This window comes from Zingiber officinale, chromosome 8B (genome assembly GCF_018446385.1).
Source record: "Zingiber officinale cultivar Zhangliang chromosome 8B, Zo_v1.1, whole genome shotgun sequence".
Taxonomy (NCBI): Eukaryota; Viridiplantae; Streptophyta; class Magnoliopsida; order Zingiberales; family Zingiberaceae; genus Zingiber; species Zingiber officinale.
Window position 1 is genome coordinate 36,402,329 of NC_056001.1, and position 15,912 is coordinate 36,418,240.

Sequence of the window (15,912 nt, forward strand, 5' to 3'; positions counted from 1 at the left end):
CTTGCCTGACTTGAGCGTCGGAGGGTCGTCGCCGGGGACTCCTCCCCGGCCCGACTTCTGTGCAGGTTCGCCGGAGGTCTGTGCAGCTGGTCGGAGATAGAGGAGAGCGCCACGTGCCCAGCGTCCGTCGATTCAGCGACTCGGACAGGATCAGAATATATTAATTTTGATTTGGATTATCTATATCCATCAATCAGTTTTAAATGGAATTAATTAAAGGATCTACACCATTTAAAATTTTAAAATTTTATTTTTTTTTAACAAAGAGAGTTTTAGGAATCTATTGGTAGTATTGATTAATAAGCATCATTATGTTATGCCTTATAATAAGTTTATGATAAATTTTTTTTTTATCAAAGTTCTTAATTTATGAATTTAAATCTAATGATATGGATATATTAAATAAAGAGGCTCCTAAGAATAAATTGGTTTTAGTTTAAATGAGTTGGAATTCTTTAGATCCATCCATCAATTTTGGACGAAATTGATTCATGGACATACACCATTCAAAATTTTAAAAATTTGATATTTTCTAAATAAGAAAAGTTGTAGAAATTCATTGGTAGTGTTAACTAGGGGGTATAATTTTCATATGCTTTATGAAGAGTTTGTGACAAATATTTTTCAAAACTCTCAATTTACATTGTCAAATTCAATCTTAGAGTATAGACAATTTCAATAGGGTTGTAGGAATATATTAATTTTAGTATGAAGTAGTTTAAAATTTTCTAGATCCATAAGTCATTTTGGATATGCCCTTATATCTAAATTCGATTCTTATAAATTAAGAGTAGTAAATTTTTGAATAGATAGAATAAATATATAAAGAAGAGAGGGGTATAATGAAAATGGGATAAGTATTTTTGAAATTACTAAAGTTGGATAATTTTGAAATTCTTTAAATTTTTTTCACGCATTCAGTAAAATGCCATTTGTTAAAATATCAAAAAGAACATTTTATTTTTTAATAATATCACTTTAAATATTGGTCAAAAGTGACCAAATTTAAAAATATTTTTTGATCAATTTAAAATAATTTTAATATTTTTGATTAATATTTAAAGTAAATTTCCTTTTGATATTTATGTGAATCTTCGTGGGCAATAAAATGGCCTAGAGCATTTATGCAGCATGGTCCACTCATAATGGAAATTTTTCCTTTAAATTTCAGTTTCGCCACTAGATTTTTAGTGCTTAAAAGAGAGGGTTTGGTGGATAAAAATGTAAAATGAGGAGGTAAAATTGAAAGTAAGGCAGAGGGGTTTGAATTTTAAGCTCGTCGTTCCGTGGCGCGGCTGCAGTTGGATCTCCCCGAGTTTTGCTCTCGATTGCGTTATTGTTGGGCGAAAGCAAGTCTCCGCGGATGGAGGAGAGGGCCGAGAATTCTCCGCGACGAGGTCAAGGGCGTTGCCACGATAGAGCTCGAGTGAGAGACGCGGAGGAAGGGCGAGGGAGGAAGACAGCTCTCCTCCCCCTTTCTCTTCGTCTTCCCCGCGAGTTGGAGCAAGATCCTGCGCTTCTTCGCAGGGCCTTGGCCGTCTCCGTCAACCTTCGACCCGGTCGATTATTGGTTGAATTGATTGCTAGGTACGTTTCCCGGCTTCCGACGCGGAGATGAAGACCTACTTGTGCTTTTAGATTAAAAAAGCAATGGTCTTTGACGTGCCATCCTTCATTGACCTAGTTTTTGCGAAAAGAGTGAATTTTTTCTTTGTTGGTTTGATTAGCTAATGCATTTTTGAGAAAGTATACGAGCACTTTGAGTGACTAATTTGTAATTTGTTTACTTTTAGGATGAGCGAATTCCCTGCCAGTTGAAGAGGAAGGATTTAATTAACTGTGTCAGATAGGAGAAACATCCTAAATTTTATGCGCCAATAGAAGCACTCTTGGGTGATGCAAAGGTCGTGTACATAGATTTGCTAAGAAGGTTAGGAAGCTAGTCAGGCAATAGCTCTTACCTTCTTTTTTTTCATGTGCATCTTTTGAAGGCCTACTATGTAAGTGTTCAAGAAATCCTGCTTAAACTGCTTCCTGTTCTAAACAAAAAAAGAAAAGGTATAAGAGTGTTCTTGGCCTCAACATTCCTCTGTCTGTCTTCAATCCTTTTTTTATTGATTTAACTAGATGTTGTATGTCTACATATTGTTTACTAGTCCTTTTAGCTTGACTCAATTTTTTCTCACTATCGGATGCATTGGCCATTCGTACTCACTTTAATCACTCTTCGTTTATACTTTGCCAAAATTTTGATTTATCTTGTAGTTATCTAACATGGTTAGGCAATGATATGTAAGTTGAGAATCAGCAATTATGGTTTACAAATGCCGTGTAAGTTTGAGAATCAGTAATTTATGTTTATAATAGTAAGTAGTTTTTAGAAGAGCAATTATGGTATAGTAATGCAATGTAAGTGGAAAATTAACAATTATGGTTCATAATAGTAAATAAGTTTGAGTTGAACTGGCACAATAACTAAAATACATGTTTTTCTACTTATTTTCTTTAATTCCACAATTTTTTATTGTAGTATACAAGATGGGTGTGATATCAAGGAAGATTTTTCCTGCATGTGGCAACCTTTGCTGTCTCTGTCCTTCACTGAGGACACGATCTAGGCAACCAGTGAAGAGGTACAAGAAGCTGCTAGCTGACATTTTTTCTCAATCTCAGGTGATATAGTTCTGACATTTTATTTTTTTTTCTAACTTCTGAATGTGAGACCTTATCCTTTACTTAGACTGTTTCTCAGGAGTAATTTTTGCGGCAGCAATTTACTTATTGAATACGCTGATAAGAATCATTGTTGTTGGTATTTCATTCTACTATAAGCCTTATTTGGACATCAATGTTCTTATGAAACTGAAGAAATATCTCAATTTAGAACCTTCAAGTGTAGAACAAACTGTGTACCGTTACCATGCTATATTTACGATCATGGTGAGCCAACATCTAAATAAGGTTTAGGGGTGAGCAAATCACCTTTTACTATAATGGTGAGCCAACATCTAAATTTTACTTTCACGTTGCTTGTACATGTGAAGTGTCTTTTTCCCTTGCAACCAACTCTTTAATGGACAAGAAACTGATAATCCATTTTTGCATCATTTGGTTTAGCTATCTAGTGTAACAATTCTATTGCAACCTACAAACCATATGATTGGGATTCATTTACTTGTTTGTGTTATGCTTCTAATTGAAACTGCAAAAACAGAACCAACTTCATAGCCAATATATCAAGTACTGAAATTAATCTTGCTGCTAACCTTATATATTTTTAACTATACTAGTGTCATCTATTACCATGTCAATGGATGCCGATTTGTTACAATACAATTAGAAGATGATCAAAAAGAAAATCATTGAATGGTCCAGTGGGAGCAAGAATTTTCACACAATCGAATCTATATAAACACTTAGCTTACATCCACTCCTAAAAAAAAAAAAAAAACGGACAGTCCGTTGCATGAAACTCCCGCCATACGAGGTCTTGGGGAAGGATCTATTGTACGTAGCCTTACCTTACTTTTTGCAAGAGGCTGTTTCCAGGATTTAAACCCGTGACCTTTTGGTCACATGACAACAACTTTACCGTTGCGCCAAGGCTCCCCTTCAAAAGAGTAACAAAATACAATCTAAGATATTAGATGCAAGCAAAACATGGAGTGCCTACATAAATAAATTCAACAATAGACGTGCAAAATCTCCAGCCGTAGACAAATACTATATAAATCTTTAAAAAAAATATCTTATTTTTTCAATTTTTTATCAACTGTTTTATTGATGATTTGTCTACTCCTTTATGTATAATCTACTTATTTTGGTATCATTTGGTTCCAATGCAATAACCTTGGTCTGGGCGATCCATTTGAGTAAAATGTGGCCCTTATAATCACAATTGCATAATGGTAGGGCATGTTATTTTGGTAAAATCTATATGCATACTCAGCCACACAGGGATTGTTTTCTGTCTATCACAAATAATGCCTATGGGTATGCCTAATAAATCAATAGAAAACACTGACAAACAAATTTCTCATGTATTTATGAGTGTTTATCTATATCTCAGTTTTTTTTTTGGCTAAGTGTCTTGAATCACTAAAGAATATCAACTCATTTGCTATGAAGATGTACTTGCTTCCCATTATTGTAACATTGGATGCTATACATGATATTGGTATACCACTGCCTTCTCAAGAACATGTTAGAATTCAATTTTTGAAAGCTTTATGATGTTGATACCAGATAAAATTGCTTGTTTATATATATATATATATTTCGTCTTGGTTGATATTCTAGTGTCTATAAGTAAATGCTTCCATTAATGCCTAAAACAAACAATTCTTTGCAGGATGAAGAGCCAAATGATAGAAAAATTGGGAAGTTGTGTGAATATGCGTCTAGAAACCCACTTCGCATTCCAAAGGTAAAGTATTCTCCTCTCTGTTTGGTTATTTTGGTATGAGTTTGTGCTAGGAGTTGAACATCTGCCTACCTGTTTTGACAAATAAGAAACACAAAAAAAAAATAATAATAAAGGAGAGTTACAAAGATGTGTGTACGAACAAGATCAAGCAAAGACAATTATTTTTTACATGGTTTGACAAGTTTGTTGACATGCACATTTGCACAAGGGCATCTAAATGGTTAGGTCAATCTATTCCATGAGATGGTGATAAGTTGGAGCATCGTTTGATGTATTAACAACTTCCTTGAGACTAACATTCATCTTCAGAACATAGGTTTAGACAAGTTTTGATGTTAGCTGTCTAAGCTTAATGCAGTACTCAACCCTTTTCATTCGAACTTGGAACTGATCTGTAGTTTTTGTTTTTTTTTTTAAAATAAAATATCATTCATGTACTAAAAATATATGTTTATTATAATCTTACTAAAAGCAAATATCTCTAGGAAAATTAACTAAGTAAATGCTGGAAAAAAATGTATCTACAGAGAAGAAAAATTGCCCAGTATACTACACTTCAATTTCTAACTTTCTTTTTTTCTCATCCATGTTTCAATGCCTGCTGTCCTGGCTCCTTGCCCTGAAGAATGGACTAGCTATGCCTTTCAGGGATTTTTCCAAGGAGTAGAAACATGCCCTTTTTGTCCCTAGCAAAACTTCACATAAGAGCAAGGGCATCAGCTAGCTTGTTTATTTCTCTGGTTATACAAAAATTCTCTCTCAAAAGATTTATTTAATTCAAGTAGTTCAGAATAGACTATAATTTTCTTTATTCCTCATTTCCTCTCTTACATTCTTCCTTTTATTCCAGCTTCTTTTATATCTAAGTTGTTGAGTGCTTTGGCTTGTCTGTGATTTTAGATTTGTTACTCATCTGTTGCCATTTTTTATATATTGGTGGTTTAATTGTCAGATAACAGAATATTTGGAGCAGAAGTGTTACAAGGAATTGAGAAGCGAACACTTTGGCTATGTTAAGATTGTGACGTGCATCTACCGTAAATTGGTGATTACTTGCAAGGAGCAAATGTAAAATTTGCTTGGGTTTATGCTTTATTGTTTATTTCTTCTTGGTGGTGTTTACCTTTTATCAATCTACACTTGTGCAGCACAAAGTCATTGTGAATTTCCTCACAATTGCATTAGTGGTGAATGACACTAAGCACAGGAATTAGGATATGTACAATTGGATGAGTGTGCATGAAGTGTAGAATAAAATCTTTGGCATCTAAGAAGTGATTAGTGGTTACATATCTGATTTAAAATCCATAGTGAAGAATCCATTTTTATTTTGCAGTAGCACAATTACTTAGTCTTTTTTTATGTGAGAGAACATATACATGTCTAATAAGTTGTCAGCCTTCATAGGATGTAATTCTGAAAAGAGTTCAATCCACTCTTCTATTTATGATTCTAATATTGTATTTAAAGCTGTAATTGACTCCAGAAGAATTTTATGTCCATTGATCTTTTTGTTTGATTTTGAAATATACATGCTTATGTATGGTTATGAATTTATGATGAGTTTAAATATGACCTACTATATGAATTTATCTTCTGCAGGCCTCTGTTTGCAAGTAGCCTACTGAGCATCCTACAGAATCTTTTTGATCAAACAAGACAACAAGGAGTGCAGACTCTAGGTTGCTATACACTTTTTGACTTTATTAATAGCCAGGTAAATTTCTTCTCTGTTACACATCAACATGTTGATGTCTTAATCTACTTGCCTATTTTGCCAAATTTCACATCATGATGCTGCTTATTCCAGGTGGATGGCACATACCAGTTCAATTTAGAAGGTCTGATTCCTAAATTATGCAGTATAGTTCAAGAATTGGGGGATGATGAGACAGCTTGCTGTTTCCGTGCAGCAGGACTTCAAGCTCTATCTTCATTGGTATATCCTAGTATTCATTTTTTTTTATATTACATTTAAACTCATGATATTATTTTTTAAAAAATGCTGAATCATAGTGTTGTTCATCTTTGAAATTTGAACTTAATTAATTACCTTCAGTTGCAGAGCTAAGGACACCTTTTAAGGTGGTGCAATCCTTATTTTGAAAACAGCCAAAATAGGCTGTTTGATTGAGAATCATTCCCAATCTAAATAAACCCAGTCTGAAAACTGGTTTACCTTGAACATTGAAATTTAAATAATATCCTCATAAACATCAAGCTATGTCAGTCCAATTTCATGAGTTCAAATATATAGATTTTATCATTTCATTAAACTCTATTAGATTTAGAGATGACAATCAGGCGGAATGGAATGGGTTTTGCAAATCTCATTCTCTCCTTGTATGATTTATCACCTTCCCCATACCCTACCAAATTAATTTTGATACTCACCCTGCTCCCCCCTCTCATACACATACAAAACAATTTGTGTAGTGATCACTTTTGTTTAAACAAGTGCTTCAAGTCAATATTTTCAATCATATTGACATCTGAGTTATTTGTTGATTATTCTATATTCTGTAAGTGATCCGTTGAATCTCATATATTGTCCCTTTGCAATGACATGTAGGTTTGGTTTATGGGAGAGCATTCGCATATCTCAGCAGAATTCGACAGTGTGAGCACATTTTATGCTTTTTGATTTCCAATTAAACTAAATTATGAATTATATCATTACTGATTTCTTTCACGTGCAGAACATATAAATTGAACGCCACTCTTCCTCATAAGATAAATATTTTCCTTGAAGTTGTTTTCTATATGGAGAATTGAATTACAGTGGGTGAGATAAAAAATTTAACATTGATCTCAAACAGAGCCTTGTCTAGTTTCTCAGTTAATTTAAGTTTACAATTGGACTTTCATGATTTGTAGGCTGTACGAAATACATAGTATAATACAATATCAACTAATTATTAAGAGAATAAAAGAAAATTTAAGAGAGAGAGTCCTTAGCCTCTTTCAAGCCAAAAATGTTAAGGCAAAAATAGGCATATCTCGAATCAATTTGTTCTAAAATTTGTCTTGTCCTAATACAAACTGTTAGGGTCGAAATGTGCTAGAGGGGGGGGGGGTGAGTAGCTCGTTGCGCTTCTCGTAGCTTGCTTCTTGGTGATGATATGCAGTGGAAAAAGACTACGAAGTAAGCTCCAATGCTAACAACGTAGATTTACTTGGTATCCACCTCAAGAAGAGGTGACTAATCCAAAGATCTACACACGACACTCACTCCACTAATAAAATACTCCTCGGTAACTACCGAAGGTGGAGAAATCTCGTACAAGACTCACACACGCATAAAACTCAAAACAAGAAGAAATACAAACACAAACCTTACAAGATTTACAACACTTATGCTCTCTTCTTGTTTGGGAATGCCTCTTGATTCTTATGATAAATGGAAAGCACAAAAGATAATCACATGGTATAATTCCTATCTAATATTAAAACTTCTCTCAACATCAACAATATAGGATTGTGACAAATCACATAATAACTGGAATCTAAATCGAGCTATAATATTATGTAAAGCAAGTGCATTCATAACAAATGATCAAAAGTCACAGTGTAATAATTATTTGGGCTCAGCTAAATAGACCATTGGCTGTCATATGCTTTCTAGTAAAATTGCCTTGGCTTTTCCTATCTCCCGCTGCTCCGTTCATCTTAGTTGGTTACCTTGTCCCACCAATATAGTTTAGATCTCCTTAACATATTCATAATGAAATTTACTATTTCCTCATTTATCCTATATGGATTAATAACTAATTAGCTGCTAAAAAAAATCAGAAGATATCAACTCCATAGCTGCTAATTAGCACGCCCGAAGTATTAGCAAAAGCATAGAGGTCTGAGCAAGATAATTGTGGATGAGGTTATCATATAAATATATACTTGATCAATATATCTATAATACAAGATAAATTGTGAAAATACGTTTAAATTAGGAGTTTCTTTGTTGGCAAGTGCATCTGAACTTCATTCCAAGAGGCCTCAAGTTCAAATTTAGTATAACGCGTCTACTCGCGAAATGCATCAATCATGAGTTTGAATTGTAATTCTTGCTAAAACTCAAGGATTTTAAGGTAATTATTGCACTGACAATTCCAAATTTCAATATGCACTGTTCATAAAAAGAAAATTTTGAAGGATTTGTCTACTAGTAATTAGCTGTTACTATTTATACCATTTATTTGCATCTCTGAGGAGAAAAAAAAAAAGAGAAGCCTCTAATACCAATAGATAGCAACAAATATATTTCAACAATGCATAGCAAGTATAATCTCTAACTTTATTTGCATCTTGGAGCGGAAAAAACAAAGAAAAAGCCTCTATACCAATAAATAGCAACAGATATACTTCATCAATGCATAGAAAGTATAAGCTCTAACTAGGCTGCTAAATATAGGTAACGACAATTAGGAATCATGGATAAGATGTGAGACAATGGCTAAACTGAGAAAAACAATGAAGAATTTAAGCATGGCAGTTTAGCACATTCATAGAACTTTTATGATATCTTAAAGTTGCTAAAAATAGATAGGATGAATATTTGCATACGGTGCCATCCAACGGTAAGTTCCAGTTTCTGGAGTCATCCCCTCGGTCTTCACCTCAATACGTGCAACTCCAAAGTCAGCAATCTTAATTGATTTGTCCGACACTATAAGGAGATTGTCAGACTTCAGATCCCTATGTATGAACCCCAGCCCGTGCACATATTCCATACCCTTGGCAATATCTAAAGCTTGCTTGACAGCCAGCTTCAGAGGCACCGACCTATTCTGCCTTTTCATGAGAAACTGTCTAACAGATCCTCCCTTCGCATATTCGGTCACGATGCACCAGACCATCGGCTTCCTGCATGCTCCAATGAACTTCACAATATTTGGGTGTTTGAGATTTGCAAGCATCATAACCTCCTGGCCAAATTGTTGCTCCATTAGATGTGCCCTCTCAGGGTCGTTCTCTGGTTTTTCCAATAACTTAATAGCAACATCTTCTCCATCATATGTGCCTCTGTAAAGCTTCCCAAATGCACCCTGAGCGAAGGCCATCCCCATATTCAACTTCCTGAGATCAATAGTCCATTCATCATAGTTCTGAAGAGATTCAGTGGGATAACGTGGATCCATCAAAGCTTGAGCCAATGAATCGTCGTTTATGGCATGGAACACCCTACCAGGCCGCACACTGTGCCCCGCTGATAAGTTGGCACCGGGAAACAGACGGAGTCCATGACGCAGTATGCTAGTTCTTGAGTTGTTTGATCCAACACTGCTATTTTGAACAGACATCGCAATGGATCCATCACCAGTGCTTGTCTGCAGGCTTCCAATGCTATCTACAGACATGTTGGAACCCTCATCAAGCTTCCGGTAAAATCCCATGTCAAAGTAGCTGTTCCCATTAACATTTCCACCGCCACCGCCACCACCGCCACCCATAAACCCAGCAAATTTAGAGCCTTCCATCTTTTATCAAAACAACGACTACGAAACCAACACAGTAACCCTCAGACAATCTTTTAATCCACTTAATATTACCACCCAAAACTGACTTCTTTAACCATCCCAAGCAACCTCCAGCATCGGAACAGTCAGTAGCAGCTCGTCGACAGCTGTTATATCCAAAATATTTACAATAAACCAGACAAAAATATGATTTTTTGAAGACATCTAAGGCCGAATAACCTCAAAATCAGCATCTGAAGCAGATCAGCACGAAACAAACACTGATTTCGATGATACATACCTCGATCGAGAGCAGATTGCGCGGGAGATGAGATACAGAGGAGAGAAGGGAATCAGAAAGTAAGTATGACGCAGAATGGAGACGCGTTTTGGGTAGATTAAGCTAAGCGGAAAGGGGTGGAGGAAGACGACGACGACTAGGTCGCAGAGCAAGTCTTCTCTTGCTTTCCCCTTTCTATTTTATTCATTTCCCAATTTTCTTATTCATTTTTCTATTCCATCGACATGGGAATCTGACGGTCTGTTACATCCGATACCGTGACGTGTTACTTGCAATGTGTGAGCGTTATCTCAATATAACGTGTCCATCTATTAACTGAACCCTGGGGAAGTTTGAGTATTATTCATTACCCAACTTAAATACATATATTATACTCTTCCCTCTCTATTAAAAATTTATTATTCTCAATTTAAATTATCAAATTAAAATAAAAAGATATGAATATATTAAAGAAGCGGGTATGAATATGATCCGGCAGTAAGAATGGGAGTCCCCATTTAGCAGAGTCAACGTCACGTGGAGGTCGAAAGGTAAAAGGCCAATCAGAAGTTTGGTCGAGCGGATAATGATGGTGACGACCGGCTGAAGCTTCCGAGCGGAAGCAATACACCCCGGCGGGAAGTCGGGGTTCCGACGCTCATGATGAACAGTATAGTAGTGCCGAGCAGATGGCCCGCTCGGCCGAAGGAATAAAGTATCAACACTGCGAACAGTCCAGAGCACATGACCAGGAATACCCCGAACGGACGTATACCTTAGTCCGGTCGGACGTGATGGGACTGCCGAGCGGCATGCCGCTCGGTGCGGAAACAGAAGGGCTAGAATGACAAGACAGAAGATTATGCTATCTCATCAGAAGATTATGTTGTCCCATCAGAGACGTGCTCGGACTGTAGCAGTAAGGGGTCAGGCAAGCTCCTCTGACAAGCCCATACTGGGTATGGGCTGAGGACACGTGTGTGCCTCGGTGTATGTGCATCAGCCTCCTCAGAGCTCTATATAAGAGCCCGCAGACTTCGCCGGAGGTATGAAAACTCTGATCTTCGGAGCTATTTCATCGTCTTCTTCTTGCCTGACTTGAGCGTCGGAGGGTCGTCGCCGGGGACTCCTCCCCGGCCCGACTTTTTTGCAGGTTCGCCGGAGGTCCAGCCGGTGAGATAGAGACGTGCCCAGCGTCCGTCGATTCAGCGACTCGGACAGGATCAAATTGGCGCCGTCTGTGGGAACGCGCCTGTATCCGAGCGGAATAGATGGACGAGGCTGGATGACCTCACACCGTGATGCTCTCCCAGGAGAGGCCCGACGCTCTAATTAAGGCAAGAGCAGCTAAGCTCGTGGAGCAACAGAAATAGAAGGCTCAAGCTGAGCGGATAGCACAGCTGAGCGGACCGACCGAAGCAACAGGCGAAATGGGGGCAAAATGGGGGCCCGACCGGAATTCGAGTGGGAGCAACGCCTGCCCCGATATCGGTCCGACGAGGAAGCCTTGATGAGTTTCAACAAGTATATATATTCTTCTCACTCCACGGGTATTCGGGTGTCAAGAAATTGGGTCAGATCCCCTGCTAGTCGGCAGGTCAGTTCTTCAATTATTTCTGTTGCTCATAAATTTGTAGTTTCTTGAGTAAAAACTCCCGTGCCGCTCGGCCGGGAGTGTATTAGCCGAGCCAAAGGCTCGATGGGAAGCCCGTGCCGCTCGGCCGGGAGTATGTTAGTCGAGCCCGAGGCTCGATAGGAAAATCCCGTGCCGCTCGGCCGGGAGTAAATAAACCAAGCCCCGAGATCGATGGGAAAACCCCGTGCCGCTCGGCCGGGAGTGTATTAGCCGAGCCAAAGGCTCGATGGGATAAATCCCGTGCCACTCGGCCGGGAGTATATAAACCGAGCCAAAGGCTCGATGGGAAAACCCCGTGTCGCTCGGCCGGGAGTAAATAAACCGAGCCAAAGGCTCGATAGGAAAATCCCGTGCCGCTCGGCCGGGAGTAAATAAACCGAGCCCCGAGCTCGATGGGAAGACCCCGTGCCGCTCGGGCGGGAGTGTATTAGCCGAGCCAAAGGCTTGATGGGAAGCCCGTGCCGCTCGGCCGGGAGTATGTTAGTCGAGCCTGAGGCTCGATAGGAAAATCCTGTGCCGCTCGGCCGGAAGTAAATAAACCGAGCCCCGAGCTCGATGGGAAGACCCCGTGCCGCTCGGCCGGGAGTGTATTAGCCGAGCCAAAGGCTCGATGGGAAGCCCGTGCCGCTCGGGCGGGAGTAAATAAACCAAGCCCCGAGCTCGATGGGAAAACCCCGTGCCACTCGGCCGGGAGTGTATTAGCCGAGCCAAAGGCTCGATGGGATAAATCCCGTGCCGCTCGGCCGGGAGTATATAAACCGAGCCAAAGGCTCGATGGGAAAACCCCGTGCCGCTCGGCCGGGAGTAAATAAACCGAGCCAAAGGCTCGATGGGATAAATCCCGTGCCGCTCGGCCGGGAGTATAGAAACCGAGCCAGAAGCTCGATGGGAAGACCCCGTGCCGCTCGGCCGGGAGTATATTAACCGAGCCAAAGGCTCGATGGGATAAATCCCGTGCCGCTCGGCCGGGAGTATAGAAGCCGAGCCAAAGGCTCCAGGATCGAAGGCCCCCGGACCGTTCGGCCGGAGGTAAATTATCCGAGCCAAGCGCTCGACGACGAAGGCCCCGAGCTGCTCAGCCGGAGGTATATTGTCCGAGCCAAAGGCTCAATTCCGAAGACCCGCGCCGATTACCCGAGCCCCTAGCTCGATGGGAAGACCCCGTGCCGCTCGGCCGGGAGTGTATTATCCGATCCAAGCGCTCGACGACGAAGGCCCCGAGCTGCTCAGCCGGAGGTATAGTATCCGAAGGCCCCGTGCCGCTCGGCCGGAGGTAAATTATCCGAGCCAAGCGCTCGACGACGAAGGCCCCGAGCTGCTCAGCCGGAGGTATAGTATCTGAAGGCCCCGTGCCGCTCGGCCGGAGGTAAATTATCCGAGCCAAGCGCTCGACGACGAAGGCCCCGAGCTGCTCAGCCGGAGGTATAGTATCTGAAGGCCCCGTGCCGCTCGGCCGGAGGTAAATTATCCGAGCCAAGCGCTCGACGACGAAGGCCCCGAGCTGCTCAGCCGGAGGTATAGTATCTGAAGGCCCCGTGCCGCTCGGCCGGAGGTAAATTATCCGAGCCAAGCGCTCGACGACGAAGGCCCCGAGCTGCTCAGCCGGAGGTATAGTATCTGAAGGCCCCGTGCCGCTCGGCCGGAGGTAAATTATCCGAGCCAAGCGCTCGACGACGAAGGCCCCGAGCTGCTCAGCCGGAGGTATAGTATCTGAAGGCCCCGTGCCGCTCGGCCGGAGGTAAATTATCTGAGCCAAGCGCTCGACGACGAAGGCCCCGAGCTGCTCAGCCGGAGGTATAGTATCTGAAGGCCCCGTGCCGCTCGGCCGGAGGTAAATTATCTGAGCCAAGCGCTCGACGACGAAGGCCCCGAGCTGCTCAGCCGGAGGTATATTGTACGAGCCAAAGGCTCAATTCTGAAGACCCTGTGCCGTTCGGCCAGGTAAACGTTGTCCAAATTAGGCTTAAAGTCCAACGAGCTCCGTCGTTAAAGATCGAGAGCCGCGCCGACCGGCTATAAATATCCGCGCCGTCGAGCTCCGACGTTAAATATCGAGAGACGAGCCGGCGTCTATAAATCCCCGAGCAGGAGACCGACGAGCTCCGTCGTTAAAAATCGAGACACGGTCCGACGTCTATAAACCCTCCGGCCGGGAAACTGGGAGACGAGCCGGCGTCTATAAACGTCCGAGCGGAAGACCGACGAACTCCGTCGTTAAAGATCGAGAGCCGCGCCGACCGGCTATAAATATCCGCGCTGTCGAGATCCGACGTTAAATATCGAGAGACGAGCCGGCGTCTATAAATCCACGAGCAGGAGACCGACGAGCTCCGTCGTTAAAAATCGAGAGACGGTCCGGCGTCTATAAACCCTCCGGCCGGGAAACCGGGAGACGAGCCGGCGTCTATAAACGTCCGAGCGGAAGGATAAGGCAACGTACGACCGTTCGACTCGCTTATCAAAAATACTTCGACAGAAATCCCCTTTCGAGCACAAGAAAGGAGGGACGATGGCGTTGACGGAGACCGTAATTACCGCCTCATCGGCCGAGCGGATAATGATTTCCTGGAAGAGCCGTTCGGCGAAACAATAGTTCAGTCAGTCGGACTAATCGCCTCCTTCGACTAGACTTGAAGAGGAGGCAAGTGATCCGGCAGTAAGAATGAGAGTCCCCATTTAGCAGAGTCAACGCCATGTGGAGGTCGAAAGGTAAAAGGCCAACCAGAAGCTTGGCCGAGCGGATAATGATGGTGACGACCGACTGAAGCTTCTGAGCGGAAGCAATACACCCCGGCGGGAAGTCGGGGTTCCGACGCTCATGATGAACAGTATAGTAGTGCCGAGCGGATGGCCCGCTCGGCCGAAGGAATAAAGTATCAACACTGCGAACAGTCCAGAGCACATGACCAGGAATACCCCGAACGGACGTATACCTTAGTCCGGTCGGACGTGATGAGACTGCCGAGCGGCATGCCGCTCGGTGCGGAAACAGAAGGGCTGACAAGACAGAAGATTATGCTATCTCATCAGAAGATTATGCTGTCCCATCAGAAACGTGCTCGGACTGTAGCAGTAAGGGGTCAGGCAAGCTCCTCTGACAAGCCCATACTGGGTATGGGCTGAGGACACGTGTGTGCCTCGGTGTATGTGCATCAGCCTACTCAGAGCTTTATATAAGAGCCCGCAGACTTCGCCGGAGGTATGAAAACTCGGATCTTCGGAGCTATTTCATCGTCTTCTTCTTGCCTGACTTGAGCGTCGGAGGGTCGTCGCCGGGGACTCCTCCCCGGCCCGACTTCTGTGCAGGTTCGCCGGAGGTCTGTGCAGCTGGTCGGAGATAGAGGAGAGCGCCACGTGCCCAGCGTCCGTCGATTCAGCGACTCGGACAGGATCAGAATATATTAATTTTGATTTGGATTATCTATATCCATCAATCAGTTTTAAATGGAATTAATTAAAGGATCTACACCATTTAAAATTTTAAAATTTTATTTTTTTTTAACAAAGAGAGTTTTAGGAATCTATTGGTAGTATTGATTAATAAGCATCATTATGTTATGCCTTATAATAAGTTTATGATAAATTTTTTTTTTATCAAAGTTCTTAATTTATGAATTTAAATCTAATGATATGGATATATTAAATAAAGAGGCTCCTAAGAATAAATTGGTTTTAGTTTAAATGAGTTGGAATTCTTTAGATCCATCCATCAATTTTGGACGAAATTGATTCATGGACATACACCATTCAAAATTTTAAAAATTTGATATTTTCTAAATAAGAAAAGTTGTAGAAATTCATTGGTAGTGTTAACTAGGGGGTATAATTTTCATATGCTTTATGAAGAGTTTGTGACAAATATTTTTCAAAACTCTCAATTTACATTGTCAAATTCAATCTTAGAGTATAGACAATTTCAATAGGGTTGTAGGAATATATTAATTTTAGTATGAAGTAGTTTAAAATTTTCTAGATCCATAAGTCATTTTGGATATGCCCTTATATCTAAATTCGATTCTTATAAATTAAGAGTAGTAAATTTTTGAATAGATAGAATAAATATATAAAGAAGAGAGGGGTATAATGAAAATGGGATAAGTATTTTTGAAATTAC

At 41.1% G+C, this 15,912-nt stretch overlaps 2 protein-coding genes across 2 annotated transcripts; one reads left to right on the forward strand and one right to left on the reverse strand.

Annotated features, from left to right (window-relative positions):
• The first annotated feature begins 1,299 nt into the window (after positions 1-1,299).
• On the forward strand, positions 1,300-7,070 carry LOC122013678 (protein SEMI-ROLLED LEAF 2-like). Its single transcript, XM_042569915.1, has 8 exons — positions 1,300-1,587; positions 1,794-1,930; positions 2,531-2,673; positions 4,352-4,426; positions 5,379-5,494; positions 6,029-6,143; positions 6,237-6,365; positions 6,999-7,070. Exons 3-8 carry the CDS (start codon positions 2,539-2,541, stop codon positions 7,068-7,070), a joined length of 642 nt encoding a protein of 213 aa, XP_042425849.1. The 5' UTR covers positions 1,300-1,587; positions 1,794-1,930; positions 2,531-2,538.
• Positions 7,071-8,623: 1,553 nt separating this feature from the next.
• Positions 8,624-10,390, reverse strand: LOC122014663 (serine/threonine-protein kinase STY13-like). Its single transcript, XM_042571008.1, has 2 exons — positions 10,184-10,390; positions 8,624-10,049 (listed from the first exon to the last, which is right to left on the reverse strand). The coding sequence occupies exon 2, from the start codon at positions 9,901-9,903 to the stop codon at positions 8,959-8,961; it is 945 nt and encodes a 314-aa protein (XP_042426942.1). The 5' UTR covers positions 9,904-10,049; positions 10,184-10,390; the 3' UTR covers positions 8,624-8,958.
• Between the last annotated feature and the right edge of the window lie 5,522 nt (positions 10,391-15,912).

Excerpts from the sequence above, each read along its gene's own strand:
- LOC122013678 (XM_042569915.1), top strand. The coding sequence starts at position 2,539 with ATGGGTGTGATATCAAGGAAGATTTTTCCTGCATGTGGCAACCTTTGC. Across the intron at positions 6,144-6,236 it reads TTGACTTTATTAATAGCCAG|GTGGATGGCACATACCAGTT; the intron begins GTAAATTTCTTC and ends TGCTTATTCCAG. Across the intron at positions 6,366-6,998 it reads TTCAAGCTCTATCTTCATTG|GTTTGGTTTATGGGAGAGCA; the intron begins GTATATCCTAGT and ends AATGACATGTAG.
- LOC122014663 (XM_042571008.1), bottom strand. The coding sequence starts at position 9,903 with ATGGAAGGCTCTAAATTTGCTGGGTTTATGGGTGGCGGTGGTGGCGGT.